General features: G+C 47.1%; 1 protein-coding gene across 3 annotated transcripts in view; it reads left to right on the plus strand.

Moving 5' to 3' along the window:
* The window catches only part of CTIF (cap binding complex dependent translation initiation factor), a 165304-nt gene extending 143341 nt beyond the window's left edge, over positions 1-21963 (plus strand). For all 3 annotated transcript variants that reach the window (XM_069880982.1, XM_069880981.1, XM_069880983.1), the window contains 3 exons: positions 1229-1384; positions 15592-15645; positions 17389-21963. In XM_069880982.1, coding sequence (XP_069737083.1) covers positions 1229-1384; positions 15592-15645; positions 17389-17604 — 426 coding nt within the window. In that variant the 3' untranslated portion in view covers positions 17605-21963. The remainder of the gene's footprint in view (positions 1-1228; positions 1385-15591; positions 15646-17388) is intronic.
* Positions 21964-22170: the final 207 nt, after the last annotated feature.

The following is a 22170-nucleotide window of genomic DNA, read 5'->3' on the forward strand; positions in this document are numbered from 1 at the left end:
TCCTTTTGTCATGAACACACATAAATAGCTCCTGTCTTGGATCTTCTATGCATACTCTTTTGTCATTAAATGAACTGTGTGTGCTTTTGCCTGGTTTTCTTTAGCAGCTGCTTCACCTACCTCTGTTTCAAAAGAAAGATCTGCCGTGTGTTGTGTGGGGCTTGAGAGTGATCTTTGGTGTGGTGGTTTTCATATCTCCCTGGCTTTGCAGAGTGCAGCTGCAGGTTGGAGCATTCACAGCAGCAAAGCCCTTTGTCTCAGGCAGTAGTAATGAACTGTAATTAATAGATATATGGTAATTTATTTAGTTGCTGGATTTTAAATATTGTGCAATCCACATTGGAAACACGATGTTGAGAATCACAGAATCACAGAATAACCAGGTTGGAAGAGACCCACCGGATCACCGAGTCCAACCGTTCAATGAATTGTCCTGCTCTTCAATTTTCACCTACTTAGTGTCTACTCATTTTTAATATCAAGTAAAGGTCACTGTGGAGACAGACAAGCAAAGTTGCTTGTGACACCTTGCAAGAAGCTCTGGAGCATCACTGAGAGATATTATATTATATATTTCTCCATAAATTACATCCTTTGGTTAATCCTTGGTCATGGCAACCATCAGCTCAGGAGCAGGGTGGTTTTCTAATGTGAAGCCTGGGCTGTCTTGGTCTTCTGACTGGGGAGGGAGCCAATTGCTGCCATAACATTTGAGAACCCAGGAAGCAGCCAGACCATTAGCCAGACCAGCTGGACACTGGATCTGCTGAAGATACTGGATTAAACAGCCTGGGCAGGTCCGCCTGGGTCACCAAGGCTGGCATGGCCACCAGCATTCACTGTGTTTCCCCTGCATTTCATTTAACCTCTTTGCTGCTGCTTTTATTCCATCTTAGTTGTGCACATGAAAAAAAGAGTCCCTCTGTCTGCCCGGAGGGGAGGGCAGGGCATGGGGGACGCTGTCTCTAGTGCAAGCCATGGCAGTTATTGCAGGTGTTGGTGATATTTCTACAGTACCTGCCTTCTGGTGGCTTTGCTGTGTTGAAATTCCAGCCACTCCGCGTGCATTGAGTAATCTCCCAGCCGTTACTAAAGAGTCAGTCTGTCTGTCTTCCACCCCTCACCCTGAATTTCAGTTTCCTCCTAATTCTCTCTCTAGATAGCCGTTGCATCTCCCATGGTGATGCGGTTTTGTTCATGCAGGCTGTTGTCTCTGTCCCTCTTGCAGAAGGATTTCACCATGCGGGAGGAGTTGCAGCAGCGGGATGTGGAGCGCTGGCTCGGGTTCATCACCTTCCTCTGCGAAGTCTTTGGCACCATGAGGAGCAGCACTGGAGAGCCCTTTCGAGTCCTTGTTTGCCCCATCTATACCTGCCTCAGGGAGGTAAATGCCTTCAGAGTTTGTCCTTCTGCACCTGCGGGCCAAGCCTTTGTATTGCAGTCAAGTCACAGTGCCGAGGTGCCCACGATTCGTAGATGTTTGCTTTGTGTTTCCTAGGGGTTTGCTTTGCCAGCATCAACACTTCTCACCCCAAAAGTACCTACCTCTGCAGGGATGCTTGGGTTTTCCTGCATATTGTGCTTCTGCTAATTAAAAAGCCTTTCTCCAAGGGTTTGCAAAGCCAAACCACTGGGATCGCAGACCCAGTGTCTGAGTTTGGAAATCCCAACATTGTGAAAATCCCCACCAAAGAGGCTTAAAAACCTTCTTAAAAGCAGGTGAATCCGCTTGAACACGTGAGATAGAGGAGGAAAGAGGAGAGAGGTGAGGTCCCCACCTAGTGCTGGAGAAACCCAGCCCTGCCACCAGAGTTGGGGACATTTTGGAACCAGAACTGATAAGTTCATTTCAGAGCCTGAGCTTGTGACCTCCCCATGGGTCATGGTGGTGGCAGAAACCGTGGTAAGGACAAACAGAAGAGGCAACTGAAGTGTTAATGTTCACAAGAGCAGGAGAGGGTTTTCCTCCATCCTAATTCAAAGACAAATTTGTCTCCTGCTTCTCCTTGTAGAAGACTTTCTCAGAAAAATCTGCCTCGTTGCTCAGGGTTGGAGCTGTGAATCTCAAGTTGTCAGTAGTGCATCTGTTCAGCCAAAAATAACTTGCTGAAAAATAAATTCTCCACTAGACCTTAGGCAAGGGAAGGATAAAGAAATTGTCAATGATGACTTTTTTACAGACATGGGAAGTTTTCTCTGAATGCAGACACATCATAAACATTTTGTCTTTGCAATGATATTGCGGGTAGAGTTCACAGACGGTGATTGTAACAGTGAGAAAGAGTCCAGGCGTCGTGATGAAGCACATGTATCCAGAGGAGGAGGTGAGAGAGGGATGCTAAGAATAGCCCCACTTCCCCAAAATCTCTGCCCACAGCATTATGTGTCACCTTATGGGGAAGATCTTGGCGTCTGCTAGCAGAGTCCCCATTCCCCTCCACTTCCTATCCCAGTTGTGATGCAACCCAACCCTGATTCTGCCAGGATTTTTTCCTGCCCACTCCTGTCTGCCCTTGCCATGCCATCACGGTCCCTTTTTGCCAGTATGTGGGGACATGTCGTGAGTTGGAGGTGCGTGAGAAGACATGAATTTCACGTATCAGGGATATTTTTTGCTGCAGGGCAGCTCCACAGAAAGCTTTTACTAATTATGTCAAGACATCACACATAAATTTACTGCTTAAAAATACATCTTTCTGTTCTTCAGCAGGACAGGTCTGTCCTCATGGTGTCATTTGTCAGAGAAGACAACTGTTAGCTTAACTCCCATAGATGAATCTGAGTCTTCCAGCTCTCCTGCCCTGAAATGGTTGGGGCAGGGACATTGGCACAGGCCAGACCTGCAGCGTGTTCTGTAAGACGGTGGAAATTCCATGATTGTGCAGAGTGGTCATCCCTTGATGAGCTTCATGAAGCACATGGGCTGATGACCAAGGGCAGAAGGGGATGTCACCATGGGCAGAAGGGGTGTCACCATGGCCTGTGAGGTCTGGGACCTCCACTTGCCTTGGGACACAAGGTGTAGTAGCACTCATCATGTTTTTTTCCCCTTCCTCCTGATCAGCACATACATCCCCCAGTACAATCTCAGCCCCTCACCCCTAACTTCTACCCCTTGAGCATCCCCAGCAAAACCCCTCAGTGCTGCCCACCATCACGCTTAAGTCCCTCTGCCTCCATCCACCCATCCTTTGATGATAAATCATTACCATAGGCAAGATAACATCTCTCCCTCTGCATGTCCTTTCAACTCTTCTTGCCTTTTAGTTTCTCTTTTTTTTTTTTCCTTTTTCCCTTTTCCTTTATAGCTTTGGCAGACTCAGCCAAAGGTCAACGAGGGAGTGAGGAAGAGGAAGGGGAAAGTTGCCTGATGACTGAGGCAGGGATGTCTCTTCCCCCTGCAAAGCTTCCTCTCTCCAGCTCCTTTCTTTCCCCCTTCCTCCCAAGTAAAAGCCTATTAACACCAAGATTAGTTGTGGAGCTGGGCCAGTGGGAGGAAGCAAAGGTGGCAGTGAGGACATCAGGGCTGGGTGGTCCAGCGAGGAGGAGCTGGGGACATGGCAGGGGCATCAGGTGGCTGTTATGTATTGAGTGGGGTGGGGAGGTTAATCAAAAGAGAAGTTCATTTCAGGCGAAGCTGGAGTAATGAATGCTGGGGTTTGCCAGTTAATTGAACCAGCACTCATCACCATGCTCGGGGAGGCAGACAGACAGCTGCATTTTGATGTCAGCCATGGGAACGGGCGCTTAATCACAGCAAAGGGAATTTGGGTGAGAGCTGTCACCTCACACAGACAGTGTTTTGGGGGCCAAGGAAGGGGCTGTGCCCCTTGGCACAGATGTGGTCTGTCCTGAGCTCCTGTCCTGAGTGGCTCTGCCATATTCTCCTCTGCACCCATCATTTGAGCTGCCTATTGGAAAGCAAGGTAGAGGGAGAAGGAAAGGTCTACATGTCCAACATGTTGGAAGCATCCCCCAGGAGTTGAATTCCCAAAGAATCAAAAATTTTAATTTCCAGAACTGTTCTGAGGATTTGGGGTGAGATATGTGCAGATGGAGAGTGTCTTCACAACCAGGTCTGGTGGGGTCAAGGTTGGGGTTTTGTGCAAAGAGATGGTTTGCCAAGAGAAGTAAAAGGTAGGTCCAGCTCTCCTTAAAATTGATTTGATGCAGCACGGTGAGTTTGGATGGTAGTTTGGATCAAAATGTTGTTTTCTGCTTGGATTAGTGTGTAGTTTAGGTTGGAGAGGGGAAATGGGATACCCAAGCTCAGCATTGAAGACAGATGGAGGAGAGGAGGGTTTTCTACTGTGACCAGAGGGTAGACCTTTGCAGGTAAGAAGAGCTAAAGGAATATTGCAGCCGTCAAATCTGGGGAGCTAGGGAAAAAATAACAAAGCAGAGAAGTTTAATAGAAGTAGAATAAAGAGCTTTCCTCCCATTCTTCCCTTGGAACTTCAGGGAATTGAGAGCTGGCTGGAAGAAAGTGTTATTCCCTGGGGATGGTTTTGCTTCAGCTGTGACACTGTGGGCTTGGCTCTTGCCTGCTTTCAGCCCTGGCTTTCTGTACATGGGACCAGTGATGGCATCTTCCAGGAGCACATTCCTCCACAAGTCTTTTATCTTGCTCTATGAAAACACTTTTAGGAAGTTGTCCTGACTCCTGTGTTTGGTGGTCTAAGCAAGAGGGTTGTCCCACTGTCTTCTCCCAGTCTTTCAGCCCGTGTGATTTCAACTCTGGCTTCACTTTATTTCGCAAAACTGTGGCAAGTTTGTCCTTGTACATCTCCTTCTGCCCCTCCAGGATGGTGGGGAGTGAATGTGCTGACATCTTTGCTGCCCTGAAGCCTTTGCTCTGTGCCCAAGCACTGAGGACCACATTCAGCCTCACTCCAACAATACCTCACATTGCACGTCCTCCAAAACCAATTGAAACCAGGAGAACAACCAAGGGACTTCAGTTCTTGCAGCCGGGCCAAATTTCTTTCCTGTGGGCTTTGACAGAGTCAGAAAAATGTAAAAAGTGGGTTAGTTGCAAGACTAGCAAATATCAGCTGGACCATTAGTGGGGCAGGAGTGCTCGAGAGCCCTGTGTGTCTTGCAACAAATGCCCCATCGCTGCTGAAGGCGTAGAGATAATAACTATTATTATTTGCCATCTGTTGTTGAATGATTATCACCACTTTTGCCTTTCCTAGCTCCTTCCCAAGCATGGTTGGAGCTGGCTGTTCTTCATCCAGCTCTGTGCTGCCCCTGGCTATGTGTGTGTCAGTGGGGTTGGCATGGACCAACCCAGCTCACTGCCCTTTCTGCTTCATCCCCTGGTGCTACTGGGCAGGAGAAAAAACATCACCTGGCCCAGTTCTTGGTGGTGGCTGAGGTCTGCAGGGGAGAAAGGTTCATAGGCAGCTTGGAGCACGATTGTGCTCTGCAGAAGCTGGGACGGATCAGTGGTGTCGGGAGGTTTCGTTCCTCTTGTGTCTCAATCTCATCCACAGTGGATGTTGGGATGCCAACCTAGGAGTTGCCTCTGAGCCTGGGAGATGCCACCTTCCTGCCAGCCCTCTGCCAGTAGGAACAGCTTCCAGCTGAGGTGGTTGGTGTCGAGTGCGGCTTTGGATGCTTTTGTTTATTTTTATGACGCCACTCTCCAGTCAGGTAACCTGAGCAGTTGCCTACGGCGGCTGAGCGAGAAGGTGGAAAAACTGGCTTAGGGGACCTAAAGCTTGAGAAGATGCCAGGTGGTGATGCTCTGTAGTCCCCTCAAGGCACCTTGCCTGCTGGGGTCCCACAAGGGCAAGCAATACAGGGTAGGCACTGCCCCCTCTCGTCTCCATAGCAACCCTTTCCCACCCCTTTATCCATGCCCCTGTGCTCTTCTTCTGAGCCAGGCTTGTTCCTTGTGGAATGCTTAAGGTTCCCTTTGATTCCTTTCTCCAGCCCCCTGAGGTCCCTGTGGATGGCAGCTACTAGAATACATTCAGAGGTCCCCCCAGCTTGGCATCATCTACAAACTTCACAAGAGCATGCTCCTCACCTCCCCTAGGTCACGGATAAGTATGCTAAACAGGGCAGGTCCTGGGATAGACACCTTGATGCTACTCATCGCTGGCCTCCAGGAGGAGTTGAGTTGTAACCCAGCAGCTACAACCCTCTGAGCCCAACCATCCAACCACTTTTTTTACCTCTCTGGTTGTCCACCTGTGATGTCTTAAGTTGAATACAAGGGGCTTGGTTTCCAAGGGGGACAGGGAGCAGCCATCCTACTTTCAGCATGCACAGGTGCATTGGATGGGGCTGTTGGGGCAGGTCTGGACCAAACCCCAGGTAGCAGCTCATCACAGAGAGTCTAATTAAACTGCAAAACTCCTTCGTGCAGGAGATTGTGGCTGCAGGACCAATTCACAGAGAACCCTCCGGCTTGCAGGGGTTCTTGCTGCTGGGGCTGGGTGGGTAGCCTTGGGGTATCACTGTAAGTATTACCACCCATAAGGGAGATGTGGCCATTGCAGTGACCCAAGATAAATGCTTTTATGGTCTTACTACCAACCCTGAAGACTAAGGGCAGCACCCAAGAGCAGTGAATCAGACCCAGAGGCAGTGGGGAGCTGACCCAGCAGGCTGACAGCAGGCAGGACAGTTGCTCCTCTGCAGGAGTTGTCTCCTACCTCCAGTCTGGTTGGCAGAGACAGGCTGGTTTCAGCATCGTTTAAAATCTTGGCATCACCTCGCTGCCTTGGTACACGCTGCTAACTGAAAGCCTCGGGGTGGTGGTGCAGGGAGGATAAATACTCCCCATTTAATTGCCTTTCCCCCACGTCTGAGTCTGTGGTGCAGCATGTAGACAGGTATCCACTCCCCTCCCTTCTCTTAGTGCCTGTTATCTCCTGGGGCCATGCTGTGTAATTTAGCAAAATATTGTAATGCAGTAATTAACGTCTGAACTTCAAGCGGGCACTGCCTTTTCACTGTCTCCTTCAGAGGAAGAGAGAGGAAAACCTTCCTGGCTGCCTTCAGATGAGTGAGGAGGGTGGTGCTGCTTGGAAAAGAAAATTGTATCTTTTAATGTCTTGGGGATTTTTTTAATCACTCTCGCTTTTTAAAGAAACATCAGCCTGTTGAGTCAAAAAAGGATCTTTGACAGTATAATGATATACTAGGATTTTTAAGATTATTTTCCTAGTCGGAGGATGAGATAGAATTTTTCCTTTATTGAGTGAGCAAAAGCAGCAGGGAGGCGGATCCTGTGACTGCACCACCCTTTTGCCCAGGTAGCTCCATGAGGCCAGATCTGAATGTAGAAAATAAGTCCTCTATGAAGAAGGGGATTTATTTCCTCATAGAAGTCCCCTTCTGATCCACCATCTGGTTCTGCAAAAATCAGTAAGTTTGCCTCCAGCTGGGAGGGACTGGGACAAGCTGGGAAGTGGTTTGTAGGAGGGGAAGGATGGAGGAGAGATGAGGGATGTAGGCGTGGGGGGGAAGGGATGCCTAGGAAGGGAGGAGAAAGAGGAGACAGGGAGTCAAGGACATGGGAGGGAAGGAGAAGTGGGGAGAGCAGACAAGTCAGGAAATGTCATAGGAATCCAGAAAAGGAGGATTGAAAACCTGGAAGAGCTGGGAGAAAAGACTGGGATTTGGAGCAAGGTACACTGATGTGTGGGGTGATGTGGACCTTGAGAGCTGTGGCAGGAGGTGGCCTGTGGGAGCAAGGATCTACAAAAAGGAGAGGCAGGGGCATCTCTCTCTGTAGGACCACGGTCCCATCAGGAATGGATGTCTCTGTTCCTTTGTGACTGCCATGCAATAACTAAGTAGCCACATAACATTCCTGTGCACACAGAACCATCATCTTATATGGGCAAAGGAAATAAAATCCTTTAATCAGCATCGTTTTGGTCAAAGCACAGGGTTAAGGTGAAGGAGACCAGGTGTTATTTGGGAATGGACGAGGACGGACCAAAATGAGGAGGGCAGCATGATGCTTTTAAGCCCAACTGCTCTGTTGAGTATTTTATGTGCAGGATGGTATATTCTTGGAAAGCTGTGGGACTCGTTTATTCCCAGCATTAAAACTGTAATGACATAGTCTAAACAGGGGAGGGGAAATGCCACCCTTGTCTCTCTGGGACCCATGGAGAAGGCAGAGGAAGCAATTAGGGCAGATAAAGAAATGAAGCTAGATATCATCTCTCAGGATGGTCCCTCCTTCTCGCGTGGCTTTGTTTCTCTCTTTCACCCTCTGTACCAGGCATTGTTAGTTCCCAAAAACCCTTTCAATGGGATGTAAACACAACTATTTGCGTCTGCCACCATGCACTCTCTCGGAAAGCAGAGAGCATCCGGAGAACCAGGGTGGAGCCCACTGCAATCAAGTGTGATGGTCTCGCCAATGTTTCTTTCCATGTTTTGTGTTTCCCCAGGACCCTTGGGATGAGATCACATCCTCCTCTCTCAGGGTTATTATGTCTTCAGCTGGGCAGGATGAAGTCGGCTGTCTGGGTGGCTCGATCTCCCTGTGTGAGCAGACTGGGTGGCTCTGTCTCACCCACCTTCAGGTCCTGAAGGTCCTACCTCTAGCCAGGGGATGTGTAACCACCAGACTACTGTTGGATTGTGGTGTCTGGGCTGATGAGCAACCAGATTTTCTTCATCATTGTCTCCAGTAATTGCCTCCTAATGGTTTCCATCTTTGCAGGAATCCCTTCTCATGTTCCAGATCTGGGGAGACAGAGAGTCATTTTTCATGGTTTCCCTTGTCTACAGTGGAAAGCAGTAGGAGGAGTTTCCTATGACTGGGTGCAGGGTTTTGTTCTTCTGTCCTCAATTAAAGTTGCTGTTAAATATCTCTTGAGTTCCTCAGGAGCCTGACAAGAAGGACAACTAATATTTTGGTTTACTGGATGCAATAAAGAAAACTTATCTCTTCTTATCATCCTCCTAGGGAGTCCTGGTTGAGTAATAGAAGAGAGTCTCCTACTCAACCGAGAGCAGCACGTCACTGTGAAAGGAATAGGTACCACTAAACAATCTCATTCCAGTTGTTCAAAATATTAGGGAATGTGTCTCCTATGGACCCCTCCCTGAACGGCGTGAGGTGGTGGCACCTTAGGCATCTTCAATGGGCTTGAAGGCTTCACCACATCCCCAGAGAGGTGTAAGCAGAAGGCCGTGTGGAGAGATGCATCATTGCTGGTGGACTTCCTCTCCCAATTTAGCTGGGTTTTCAGAGCCCAAAAAAATAACATTTTTGAAGCACAGCATAGCCTGTGCCTCGTGCAGAGATCAACACAGAAAGTTCCATAAGGGAAAGGTTTTCCCCGAAACTTAGTGTTCAGGCAAACTCAGTGTCAAGTGAGTGAGTAGAGAAGATGCCACTTACACCTCTTCACTTCTGATGAGCTTCTCTTTCCAAGTGATTGCTTATTTCTTCTCTAGGGAGACGTCTCACCTGACTTCCCTAGCTCCCAAGGTATGCCCAGAGAGACCCATTTACAGAGAGTGGTACTGGCACAACTTGTTGGTGTGTGCAGGATCAGCCTAGCTGACCTTGTGGTGTCCTGGATCAAGGAGCTGATACTTCTGATTGGAGTAGATTGTAAAAAAACCTAAAACTGGCCTTGCTGGTGGAGAATTTCTTGATTACCCTTGTTGGTACTGTATATTTTCCCGTCTTGGCTGTTTTCACCACCTTCTGCCTTGAGAGAAGTGGAGTTGTAGCAATCGCTTGTAGCTCAGAGAATTGCGTGACTGTCCCCATGCAGAGCCCCTGAGCAATGCCATGGATCTTATCTCAGGCATCTTCCTTAAAGACTTGCAACAGTAGGTCGATTAAGGGCCACTGGAAAACCAGAAAATTGCTGTTGAAGTCTTTCTGCAGAGAGCCTGTGAAGTGCAGCAGAACTGGCTTATGTTCTCAGGACACATCTAGCAGACCATGGGGCTTCCAGGAGGTTTTGGGGGCAAGACTTCCGCAAATGTGATCCATTTGATGACGAAGAGTGTCTGCAGGGCTGTGTCAGCAGGACACCCTGCACCTTAACAGCCACACCAGTTGTAGGGGGTGATCATAGAACCATAGAATCACAGAATGGTTTGGGTTGGAAGGGACCTTTTAAAGGTCCCATGGAGTCCAACCCTCTTGCAGTGAGCAGGGACATCTTCAACTCAGTCAGGTTGCTCAGAGCCCCATCCAACCTGACCTGTAATGTTTCCAGGGGCCTCCACCAGGAATGTTTCCAGGGCCTCCACCACTTCTCTGGGCAATCTGTGCCAGTGTTTCACCACCCTCAGTGTAAAATATTTCTTCCTTCTGTCTAGTCTGAATCACCCCTCTTTGAGTGCAAAACCATCACCCCTTGTCCTATCACTGCAAGCCCTGCTAAAGAGTCTGTCCCCCATCTTTCTTACAAACCCGCTTACAAGGAGGTTTCCGTGATGATCCTGGTCGCAAAGCTGAAACAAATCCATCTTGTTGAGGACTAAGTCCACTGTGGTGCTTCCCAAGGACTTTTCTGGTTAAAAACAGGTCTGGGAAGCACCATCTCTCCTGTACCCTTTCAAGTACAGTATGTTCATTCTGCTTAAGCTCTGAATGGCACAAGAAGAGGGTTTTTTTATTTCTTCCTAACTGAGATTTTTCTCTATTTTCACCCGTTGCTTCGTTTTACACCAGAGAGATGGTTGCTACACCTGGATGAAGCATTTGCAACGTGTTGGTTCTCTGCAGTCATGGTCCATGCTCCCCAGGGCAAATGCCGGCCGGCATCTCCTCATGACCTACATGTTAGATTAAGAGCAGGGACCACAGAGTGGTTGCGAGGCTGGAGCTTCATGCCTGAGGCTGTCTGGATGTCCATGAAAATTGCCACTTGGATGCATCAACTTGAGTTGCCCATCAGGGAGCCGGAGCAAGCAGCACATGGGCCACAGTCAGCCCAGCTTTCACTGGGTCTAAAGGCATCCCAGCCTCTCCGTGGTTCTAGTGGATATTTTCAAGCTGTCTGTGCCTTCATGCTAGAGTCATCACCAAAGCATCAGAAAACACTGCATGCTAAGAGGTAGTTTGTGGCAAGCATTGCTTATACGTCATTTTGCAAACGATATCGTACACAATAATTAGCGTTGTGCCTTGCAGGAGAAATATTGTTGCAGTTGTAAAGGGTAATGTATGCATTGGGCTGCTCCCACTCCATCTACCGGGCAGAATTGCTGAAGAACAAAGTTAAACCCGCACGGTTTGATGATAAGGGGTGGTGGGGCAGGTTTTCCTGTCCTGCTCGTGGTGTAGGCACCCCTGAGAATACCAGGTAAGCACTTTAGCTTCTCAGCAGTGCAGATGATCTCAGAAAGCAGATAATAAACCCAAATGTTTGTAGGTAGTTGAATCCCAATGGCTTAGCTCTTTGGTTTGCTCCTGGGAATCTGCACTGCATGTATGTGCATCTGCTGCTGTTCTGAAGGACCAAGACGGTTCTCTCTGGTGTGAAGCACAACTGCAGTTTTGGGGCTCTTTTGCCCCAAAGAGCAGATTTTGGGGCGATGGAGGCCAGGGGAGACTGGTCCCAGTAGCATGTCATGGAAACCACTTGCACTCAGGAGCCACCCTGCAAGGCGCTGCAGCTCCCCCACCGCATGCAGCTGTTCCAGGAGCAAACTGTACAATTTATTTTGGGTCACTTATGAAAATATATAGCACCCAGGGCCAAACAGGGCATGCTGGCCTTGCAAAGAACCTTGTCCAGTGCTTCATCTGTCAGCAGGGCACAGAAACTTGGAAGAAGAGGAGCCTGATATCTTCCACCAGTCTGCAAAGCTGCTAGTCCAGCACCAGAAACAAAAGTGAGAAGCCTTTCGCAACCAAGGCTGGGTATTATATGACTGGCCAGGCAGATTCTGGCATGCAGCCTCCTCTCTTAGGAAATCAAGCAGACTCTTTGTCTGCTTTCCAGCAGGAACTGCTGCTTTCATTGCCTGACTTTGCCCGATACGGGGGAAACCGGCTGGAGAGCAAAGGGAAGTTTTTCTCGCAGACAGCCCCAGCCTCCAGGGGATGATTACAGGTTAAACCGAGAAGTGTGTGAGTCTCAGCTCACCTGCCCTGTTGTCTGACTCGCTCTCCTTTTTCGTCTCCCTTGTCCATATTCATCAGCCGGTTTGAACCATGTGGGAACTGAGGGAGAGGAATGGGATGGTGCCCATGGTGGGATTTGGGAAGATGCACGCAGCAGGGAGGTGTAGTTATGAAGACTTAAATAAATAATAATTCCAGTGTGGGAGTGCTAATTTAATAGGTATATCATGTGTACGTTAAAATATTTAAAGTAAATATTAATTAGATTACAAATGCTGAATGCAGTTTGTTGGGTTCATGTTTATGGTCACACAAATGGACCTCTTTGCTCTCTACAACTACCTAAAAGGAGGTTGTGGAGAGCAGGCAGCTGGCCTCTTCTCCCAAGTGACGGGGGACAGGATGAGAGGGGATGGCCTCAAGCTCCGCCAGGGGAGGGTCAGGCTGGACATTAGGAAAAAATTTTTCATGGAAAGGGTCATTGGTCCCTGGCAGAGGCTGCCCAGGGAGGGGGTTGTGTCACCTTCCCTGGAGGGGTTTAAGGGACGGGTGGATGAGGTGCTGAGGGACATGGTTTAGTGTTTGATAGGAATGGTTGGACTCAATGATCCGGTGGTTCTTTTCCAACCTGGTGATTCTATGATTCTAAGAATCAGTACTTCAGAGCTGTGATTTCCCTGGAGGTCTTGAAGCATTTGCACCATTTTTGCTTGCAGTGCCATCAGGGCTGACTTGGGGGATTAAAGAGCTTTGGGAAACACTGTGCCCTTCCTGAAGAAACCACCTTTTGGGTAGCCAGTGGACACATGACAGGGAGTAGCAATGGGTGGGTGGGTGGAGATGAAGCATCCTTCTATAAATGTATGCACAATGTCATCTATCAGTGAGGACATTGATGGCAGGAACCCAGGCAGCATGATCCTTGCAGTGCAGCCCTTGCCATCTGCCTGCTGCAACAGTTTGTTGTGTGCCTCTGTCAAGTTGGGGAGAGAGAACTGATCTCCTTAGTCTTCTGTCTCTGCATGCAAGGGTCAGCAGCAGATAGCTAGTGCCTGCACCCCACGAAAGCTCCAGAGCCCCACGACAGCGTGCAAGAAAGATAGTTCTGATCAGGAACAGGCAGAGAAATAGGGACGTCTTTCTGGTCCATACGTGGGTTTGGTGGGCAGGCTATGGGCTTCCCCAACTCGCATACACGCGCAGAAGTTGAGCTGTGGCCCTGGAAACTGGCATCTGTTGATGCCTTGATGGAGCAGTGGAGCACACAGTGCCTGGATGGACAAGGTGGAGCATATGCATTCTCTTTGTTCGGTCAGGTCGTGTCTGATGAGCTCCAGGAGGGCAGTGTGAATGTAGAAGGTGCCTGTCCAGGTCTGGTGCTGTCATATAGTCTCTGTTTCATCATAAGTAGATAAGACTGTTCCTCATTAGCCAAATACCCAAGCAGCCTTTGACAATCGTTGACATATTCATCCTCACAAGCACCTTTTGAGGTAGGGAAGCATGTCCCAGCTCTGCAGGCAGGAATGTGAGGCAAGGAAAGCCCAGGCAAAGTTGCAGCCTTCCCTTGACCCTGTATCCCTAGCAGAGAGCAGGACCATCAAGGAGATTGTGGCAGACAAAGGGCTGGAATCAGACCACTGTAGGTCTTTCCTAATCAGTCCTAACTGCACTTTTCTCGCTTTAATTTCCATGTTATATTCTTTACTAAAGAATAGCAAAAATAGGAAAGATTAATATGAGTTTCACTTGCAGCTCTGCCTCATGCCATGCTCACAAGCTAAATACCTCAGGAGTGATTTTTGGACTACTGCCTGTTTATATTTGTCCCTAATTGTTGGGTTTTTTTCTTTGTTGTTCTTGGGTTTAAAATAATCTCATGGTTTTTTGTGAAGAATCTGTGAACTGTTTGTGAGAACTTATCTCAGAGCATTCTACTTGGGCTTAACTAATATTTTCCAAACAACTCAGCAGAAAGATAAACTGGAGGAAACTGTTGCATGCCTTCAAAACCCTGGCTGAACCTTTGGCTAATGGGAGATAAAAACTGATGGACCGCATGCTTGTTGGGATGCTGTAAACATCTTCAAAGCAAACAAACTGTTGTCTGCTGAAAACAGAAGATGGTGAAGACAAAACTTAGAGAGCAGTGGTAATTCCTTGAATTACCTCTTTTATTCCTCGCTGTTTTCCAGCAGTTGTGGAGCTGCTAAACAATTAGGCTTTTATTTAGAAAGGAGGGGAAACATGAAAAAAAATGGGAATGGGAAGGAGAGATGATAAGGCTGAGAACCAGAACAGTGATTTTATCTAAAGGATGTGACTTTGGAGCACGTTTAGTTACACTGAGCAATTTTTATATGGTCAGTTTTAATTAGTTCAAGCACTTTTCCAAAGTCTGCTTCTCCCTGATGAATTTCAGATTTGAAGGAAGCCAGCTTCCGTAGTTTTTCTCCTTTTTCTGAGTCTTTAGTGCATGCACGCAGCTCCCTAGTTAGCTTTGGCTTGTTCAACCCAAGGTGATAGAATGGAAGTGGCCATAGCTTCAAGTGTTGCCAGCACTTGTTATTTTCAGCTACCTTATGGTACAGGGTTTTTCGTGATGCTCTAACTAACTTTGTTCATTGATTGAGAATCTCAGTATTTTATCTATTTGAAAAACAATTGAAAAATCTGTGCTTTCTTTTTTCTTATTAGCAAAATACCTGAAATGGTATCTTTGTGTGCATGACAAAGTCATAAAGATGGAAACAAAGAAAAATGTGTATTTTTTATCCAGTTTTGAGGGTACTTGCACACAAGGTTTGTGTGGTGAGATGTGCTAGGCCCCTATACTTGTCCATTGCCAGGTAGAGCTTGGAAGTTGCTCGTGCTTACAAGATCATGTTTGTAATGCGAAGTTCATGGAGAACAGAGCAAGATTGGCGTTGATGCACGTAGAACATCATAGTTTTGCTGTAACCCATTGCACTCTATATAATGAATCTAAAAGAAGCCATACTTAATTACAGTGTATTGGATGTAACACTTCTCCATCAGGTAACTTTGTGGCTGTTGAAAGTGTCCCCAGGGGGATAGAGAGGTTCAGCGGTGGGTGGCTGCTTCTTGGGCTGAGTCCTTCCCTTCCAAACAGCCACTCCCAGGCTGTGCTTCTCGTAGGTTGTTGTCTGGTTGTATTTAATCACTGTGTATGTGAGTGCAATTCTCATTGCCTGCCGTCAGATAAAAAAGGCAACGTAACCTAAATAAAAATTTATTTTGGAAGTTATTAGTCTAAATTCTCTGCTTTCTGCCCTGCTTGTTCTCTCTCAGCAGTGGATACACTGATGATGCACTTTACCCTGCATTTTGTCACTGTTTATCTTAAATTTTTGTGTTGATAATCTTTTTCCTCCCCTCTTTCTGTCCTTTCCTCCTGGAAGTGGCAAAAGCCAAGCTGGATGAAGAGATGGAAGGAAGGTCGTAAGGGAGGAGGAAGTCATGCACTTCTCACTACCTCTCTCTTCTCTCTTTTGCAGTTGTTGCAATCTCAGGATGTGAAGGAAGACGCTGTGCTTTGCTGCTCCATGGAGGTAAGGAAGCACCTGCACCACCCGTCCTGGTCCTCATTGCTTTGCCCCTTCTGTCCTTGGCAACGCCCGTGTCAAGCTGCTATTAGATGTTTCCCAACCCACACAGCCTTGTTGCCTCTTTGCATTATAGAATCATAGCATGGTTTGGATTGGAAGGGAATCTGTAAAGTTCTTAGGCAGTCTAACACCCCTGCCATGAACAGGGACATCTTCCACTCAATCTGATTGCTCAGAGCCCCATCCAACCTGACCTGGAAAGGTTCCAGGGATGGGGTATCCACCACCTCAACATAAAGAATCTAGTCTGAATTTCCCCTATTTTAGTTTAAAACCGTCACCCCTTGTCCTATTGCTACGTGCCTTGCTAAAATGTCTGTCTCCACCTTTCTTATAAGCCTCCTTAAGTACTGAAAGACCAGAATAAGGTCTCCCTGGAGCCTTCTCTTCTCCAGGCTGGAGAACTCCAACTTTCCCAGCCTGTCCTCATAGGATAGGTGTCCCAGTCCCCTGATCATTTTTGTGGCCTCCTCTGGACTCACTCCAACAGGTCCATGTCTTTCCAGAGCTGGATGCTGTACTCCAGGTAGTATCTCACCGGAGCAGAGTAGATAAAAAACATCATTCTGAGATGAGAGATGGCCCTTCAGACTCTGTCACTGGACTTTCAATGCATGGAAATGGATGCAAAAAGTTAGGTAGCTGGGGTTACATCACAATGTGATATCAACCTGCTTCCATCAAATATCACCCTGTATTTACTTTTTAAGCACAAAAACATCTGTGTTGGAGCAAAACCTGCCCCGTGGCTCACGTGGAGAGGTTTGCTGTGCTCAGCCACAGCTTTGCAGAGAAATACTGCCACAAATATAGCGATGTTTCATTATATTTGCTTTTAGGAAGTGATTGGCCCGTGGGGATGGATGCTTTCCTTGCAGAAAGCAATTCAAATTGCATCCTAAATGGCTGAAATTTAGCAAAGCAGCAGGCAACCAAGGAGGAGGGTTTGAATTTTTAAGGTTAGGACTTCAGGGAGGTCTGCTTTCAAGCCCTGCAAGCCTTCTGTGATGCTGAACTCATTGCTGTCCGCTCTAAGCTTGGATCTTCTCCTCTGTGGGACCACCTAGGGCTTGTGCTGCTCCATGGAGGCTCTCCAAGGAGTAGTTGTTTTACAAAACCCTTGTCTGTCCTCAGAGAAGCAGCATGATGGGTATAAATTCAGATCTTGTCAGACCAGGATTTGTTATGCATACAGGAGGGCTCTGCTTATTCCGATTAATGACTGGGAGTCACTGACAGCTGTGAATCAGCGAGTAAATGAAGGGCCAGGTACAAGGCAGGAATACCACATCACAGCCTGCACTTTGTTTTGACAATAGCATGATTTTTAGGTGGGATCTTTTCTTTTTCCCAAAAGCAATCCAGCATTGCCGCCTTTGAAGTCAGTGGGATCTGAACCATTCTCTCCTCCAGCAATCCAGCATGGATGCTTTTGAAAACCTCACCCTTCATGATCAGCTCTTGGAGCCTGCTGCCGGGTGGTTTTGGTTTTCAAAAGCCATGATGCCTTTAACCTTCCCTGCCTGCCCCACCACATCGAGCAGGGGAGGACTGGAAGGGTGGTGTCTATAAAAGCCAGAGGGATGTTCTAATACCGTAGAATAATAGAATCATAGAATTATCTCAATTTGGAAGGGGACTCATAAGGATCAATATGCTGCGGTTGACCCCTTCTTCTCCCGACAGCTGCAGAGCACCGGCCGGCTGCTGGAGGAGCAGCTGCCCGAGATGATGACAGAGCTGTTGGCGATAGCACGCGACAAGATGCTGTGTCCCTCCGAGTCCATGCTGACGCGCTCCCTGCTGCTGGAGGTCATCGAGCTGCATGCCAACAACTGGAACCCCCTGACACCCACCATCACGCAGTACTACAACAAGACCATCCAAAAACTGACGGCTTGAGAGCAGGGCAAGGTGGGGTGGGAAGGGACGAGAAGAAGACATGCACCTTGACAGGATCCGGCAAGCGCTTTTCCGATTTAAATCCCCCCGCAGACCAACCCCAGCATGCTCGAGAATACGTTTGTGGGGTGGGGAGGGAGAAGCATGTTTCTTTTTCTGCCGCGTCGCCAAGTGCCACCCCTCTTCCCTGCTGTGGTTTTGTTTTAGGGGTTTCTTTTTCTGAACTCATTGCTCAAGCGGCAGCAACGCATCCTGCCGGGTTATTGTTTGGCTTTCGAAAGAAGACAGAGGAGAAAAAAAAAACCAGTCCAAGTGGGGGCTAGTATTGTTTTCACATCATCCTCCTGCTTTGCCCCAGCCAACTGGCAGGAGACAGGAGGCAGCAGATGTCTCGGGAGGACAAAGCCAGACACACACTACACCAGACGCTCATAACTGATGGCTTTTGTCGAGCAGGGCTTGTGTTAGGGTTTTTTTTTTTGTCCTCACCCCTCCTCTTGTCTTCGACTTTCTGTGTGTCCCTCCCTACTCGCCACCCCTTCTAAATCAGATCGGAGAGAGGGACGACTTTCTTATTTGCACTGGGTTTTCTTTTTCTCGGGTGTTTGTATTTTCTTCTTATTTTATTGTATTGTTGGACAGACAATTGCGAGCAGCTCAGAGAAACTAACTTCTCCACATGAGCTGACTAATGGTTTATGTGAAGATGCTGAAGCAGAAGGATTACTTTAAAGGAGTCCAAAAGCCACTGCAGAGTTAATGTAGCCACCGTCATCTTGCCAGTAACCTTCTCAGTGGGTTGAGAAACTTGTCCTCTGAGCTGTATGCTCTAAGAAACTGGGGATTCTGCAGCTTTTGCTGTTCAAGTTGCCGTTATCCCTCAGCCACTATAACTTGGGGGTTTTTTTGTTATAATCTTTTTTGTTTCCATTGAAGGAGTGCTTTACTGTAATTACTGTCATGGTTGTAATTATACATTTAAATCCAGGCCTGTTAAAGCTGGGCCTAATAATGTAGAAGGTGAGGGAGAAATGAAGGTTTGATGTTCTTTGGAGATTAGTAAAGAGAAGATGTGTATAGCGAAGAGGAGTTAAAAAGAAGATGAAAAAGTAGGAAAAGCCAAAAATAGAGGTTTTGAGCCTGGCTTCTAACTAGCTGAATTTGTTATTCAGTGTTTCTAGGTGTGTGGTGTACAAGAGCGGCTCAGTCCTGTGGCTGGTGTAAGTGACACCACGTCCTTGAGGGATGGGTGAAGTGCTTGGAGGGAGAGAGCTTACTTGGGGATCCCTGGGTTGCTCCAGGATCCCTGGGTTGCTCCATGCCGGAGCATCCCAAGGGAAAGGTTGTGTGCGGGGATGTCATGGCAAGATGCCTCCTGGACAGGGAAATGCCCAGAGGGTGAGGAAGCTGGTACAGAGGGACACGTCATGCCATTGCATCACATCTAGAATCAGGAGCAAGACTTGGTGGTCTTCCTATTTGCTTGTCCAGCAATGCTTTGACTTAATGAATCACTTCAGGTGTTCATTTCAGTGAAGCCTCATGTATTTGTGAGCTACCTTGTCCTGTCTGCACAGTGGAAGAGGAGTCAAGGAAGGCGTGATGCTGGCAGCCTGTCCTATTTTCTTCCCATTATTCAATTTATTTCCCTTTCCCAGTGATAAGAAGAGAATTTATGCCACGGCACCAGCACACGCAGACCCTGGTCCAGGCAGGCTGGGTCTGAACTCAGCAGCTCAAACCCGTTTTTCCAGGCAAGATGTTGAATTTCTGGTGTCTTGAAGAGAAGAGAGATTTCATCCTGACCTCTTTGGATGTGCGGTATGTTCTCGGGTGCCTTATGAACGTGTTGATCTGTCTGCGATGGGGAGGAAGCTTTTGCTGCAAAACTTAAAGGGCAGAGATTTTCAGCAGAAAATGGTTTGCAGAAGGCAAGAGTCCTGAAGCTGCGGTTCAGTATTATTTGAATTCTCATCTGTTTCCTAATCCACACACGGAGCAAGAGGAGAGAGCTGGTAACAGGAGCTTTAATTTTCCTGTCTACTCAGAAAGCAGCAAAGCTATTGCTGGATGCTTTGGACTTGTCTGGAAAAAACTAATTTCTGCTTCATGGATTTGAGCTCAGGAGCTTTGCATGGTGACGGTGCCTTGCATTCAGCCAGCTTCATTAGTGGCAATGGGGTTTGATAGTATTAATGAGCAACTGAACTTGATTAAAGCAGCAAAGCTCACCACTATTACAAGACTGACGGTTTTACCCATTGCTCTTGGCTTTTCGCACTCCCTGATTTCTCAAGGAGTGGAGAAGAAGGGGATTTAACACCTATCACAGCACACCCAGGCACACCATCAGTCTCCTGGGAGAAGACCTGAAAACTAGTTTTGTCTTGATTTTTTTTTCCCAAAGAACATAGATGTCCTAAAATGAGGGCTCAGCCTGATGGGTCAAGGTGCCAGGGATCCTGCTGGCAGTGATCCATACCACCACTCCAGTCCCTGCAGCCTCTCCCGTCCCCTTCCCCCAGAATTTGTTCTTGGGATGTAGTGAAAGGACTAAAAATTAAAAAAAAAGAAAAAAAAAAGAAAAAAAAAGAAAAACAAAAAAAAAAACTTGGAGAATTGGAGATTTTGCTTCTAAAAAGCTGAGTTTTCACCTGTCAGTGCATCAGGAGGCATTTAGAGGCAAGTGGAAGCTACATAGCAGTATTTCTGCTTAAATGTTTCTGTACCCCTGTCTGGGGCTTTATTCAATTTTCCCATTGGGGTGTAATCCTGCAACCCCACTGACCAGGCTTGGTCCATGACTTTCTCCTCCGACACTGGGATTTCTCCCACTGAAGAACTTCTATGTGAAATCCATTGGTTTTTAATGTCTTGCCATTTATCTCTGCTATTAATGTACATTCATCCAGCCATTAACCATTTTGGTATGTCAGTTGCTCTGTTGATAAGTGAAAATCATAATGTTGACCAAAAATGAGGGTTTTTTTAATCTAAAATCATGTACTGCCAATGTTACCTTTCTGAAATCAATCAGTAGGAAGGCAGTGGGCATGTGGCATCGATAACTGTGGTACCATGTTGAGACAAGGGATACCACTAGGTCTTTTGATGGGGATCAGCACTGGGAAGCGTTCGGGATTCCTAGTGAGAGCACCTAAGGATGTTATTGAGTTTTTCCTTCTCCATGTTTTGGCTTTCTTTAGAGGTGGTCGCCAAAGCTTGTAATTCTACATTTTCAAAGTTGCGAAGCCACTGGTTGCATCTCCCCAGATCAGCCAGGTTCAGTCTTCGCTTCTCAATAAAAGTATGCGTGTGAGGGCTTAATACATTTTCCCCATACAGCTTCATCAGCAAAGGACAAAATAACCTCCTCGGGCCAAATACATGTGGGGCCAAACCTCGGGCAAGTGTCAAGGCAAGTGGCCGAAGCTTCTGCAGGGGAGCAGTGCCTGGCACCATCGCGTCACCAGCCCCCTTCCGATGCAGAGCAGGTTTGCCGTCTCCTTGCCAGACTCCCCAGCATCTAATCCACCTCGTTCCTGGTGAAATTATTTCCAAACCGAAGAGTTTTGCTACCTGCCAAGTGATTTGCTCAGTTTCCCCAAGAGGCAATTCACCCCTGTTTGGAGAAGTCTCATATATATGGAGGTGAAATAAAAAGCCGGGGCGGGGGCCGGGGGGAGGGAAAAATAAATTATTTGCTTAGTTCTCCCTTTCCCCCGAAAGACATTAATTAGTATCTATTCTTGGCATGATTGATGGCGTTGAAGGAAAACTTGTCAGAATAACTTATGATTTATTTTCATTTTTGTAACATCCCTCACTTGGAAATCTCTCAAAATCTTAAATAATTTTTTTTTAATGTCCCTGCTGGGTATTTTATGGCTTTACACTAATTTTGCTCTTCTTGGTGTTAGCTGTTAGCCAGTCCTGGTGATACTTTCAGTATTTTTTGGGGAGAAATGACACTAAGGGTTGCAAAGTCCACTGTTGATAGCCAACAGAGCTGTGGTGTCTTGCAGAACACGGAGTTAACGCTAGCAATTCATGATTATTTTTTAATGTATTTATTTGCATTTGAAAAAGCGACATTTTTAATTTAATCATATTTGTTAAACTAAGCGCTTTAAAAAAATAAAAACAAAAAAAAAAGGAAAAAGGTTTTGGGGAGAATAAAGACTAGATATTCATACTAGAGAAAACACAAACTCATCATTTTCAGCATTTCAGAGACTGTTAAAACAAGAGAGCTAATAACTCTTTGTGGCAATTCAGTCTTTGTTTATAGAACATCCAGACCCACTGTATGCTATAAAATGCATCGTCTAAGTAATAAATGTTTAAAGCTTGACATTTCCCCATCTCTTTGTGGGTATGCGCTGTCACTTACGATGGTTGGGAGAGACCTTCCCTTTGTTTAGGTTGGAAGGAAAGTAAGATATGAAGGGAGGAGTAGCCGTAATGGTGTCTGCTTGGAAATACGGCAGAGGGACTGATCCTTTCATCTCTGGGGTTGGCCCAGCCCATAATCTTGGCACCAGGTTGGAACCTGCATGGTGCTGC

Source organism: Phaenicophaeus curvirostris, chromosome Z (genome assembly GCF_032191515.1).
Source record: "Phaenicophaeus curvirostris isolate KB17595 chromosome Z, BPBGC_Pcur_1.0, whole genome shotgun sequence".
Classification (NCBI taxonomy): Eukaryota; Metazoa; Chordata; class Aves; order Cuculiformes; family Cuculidae; genus Phaenicophaeus; species Phaenicophaeus curvirostris.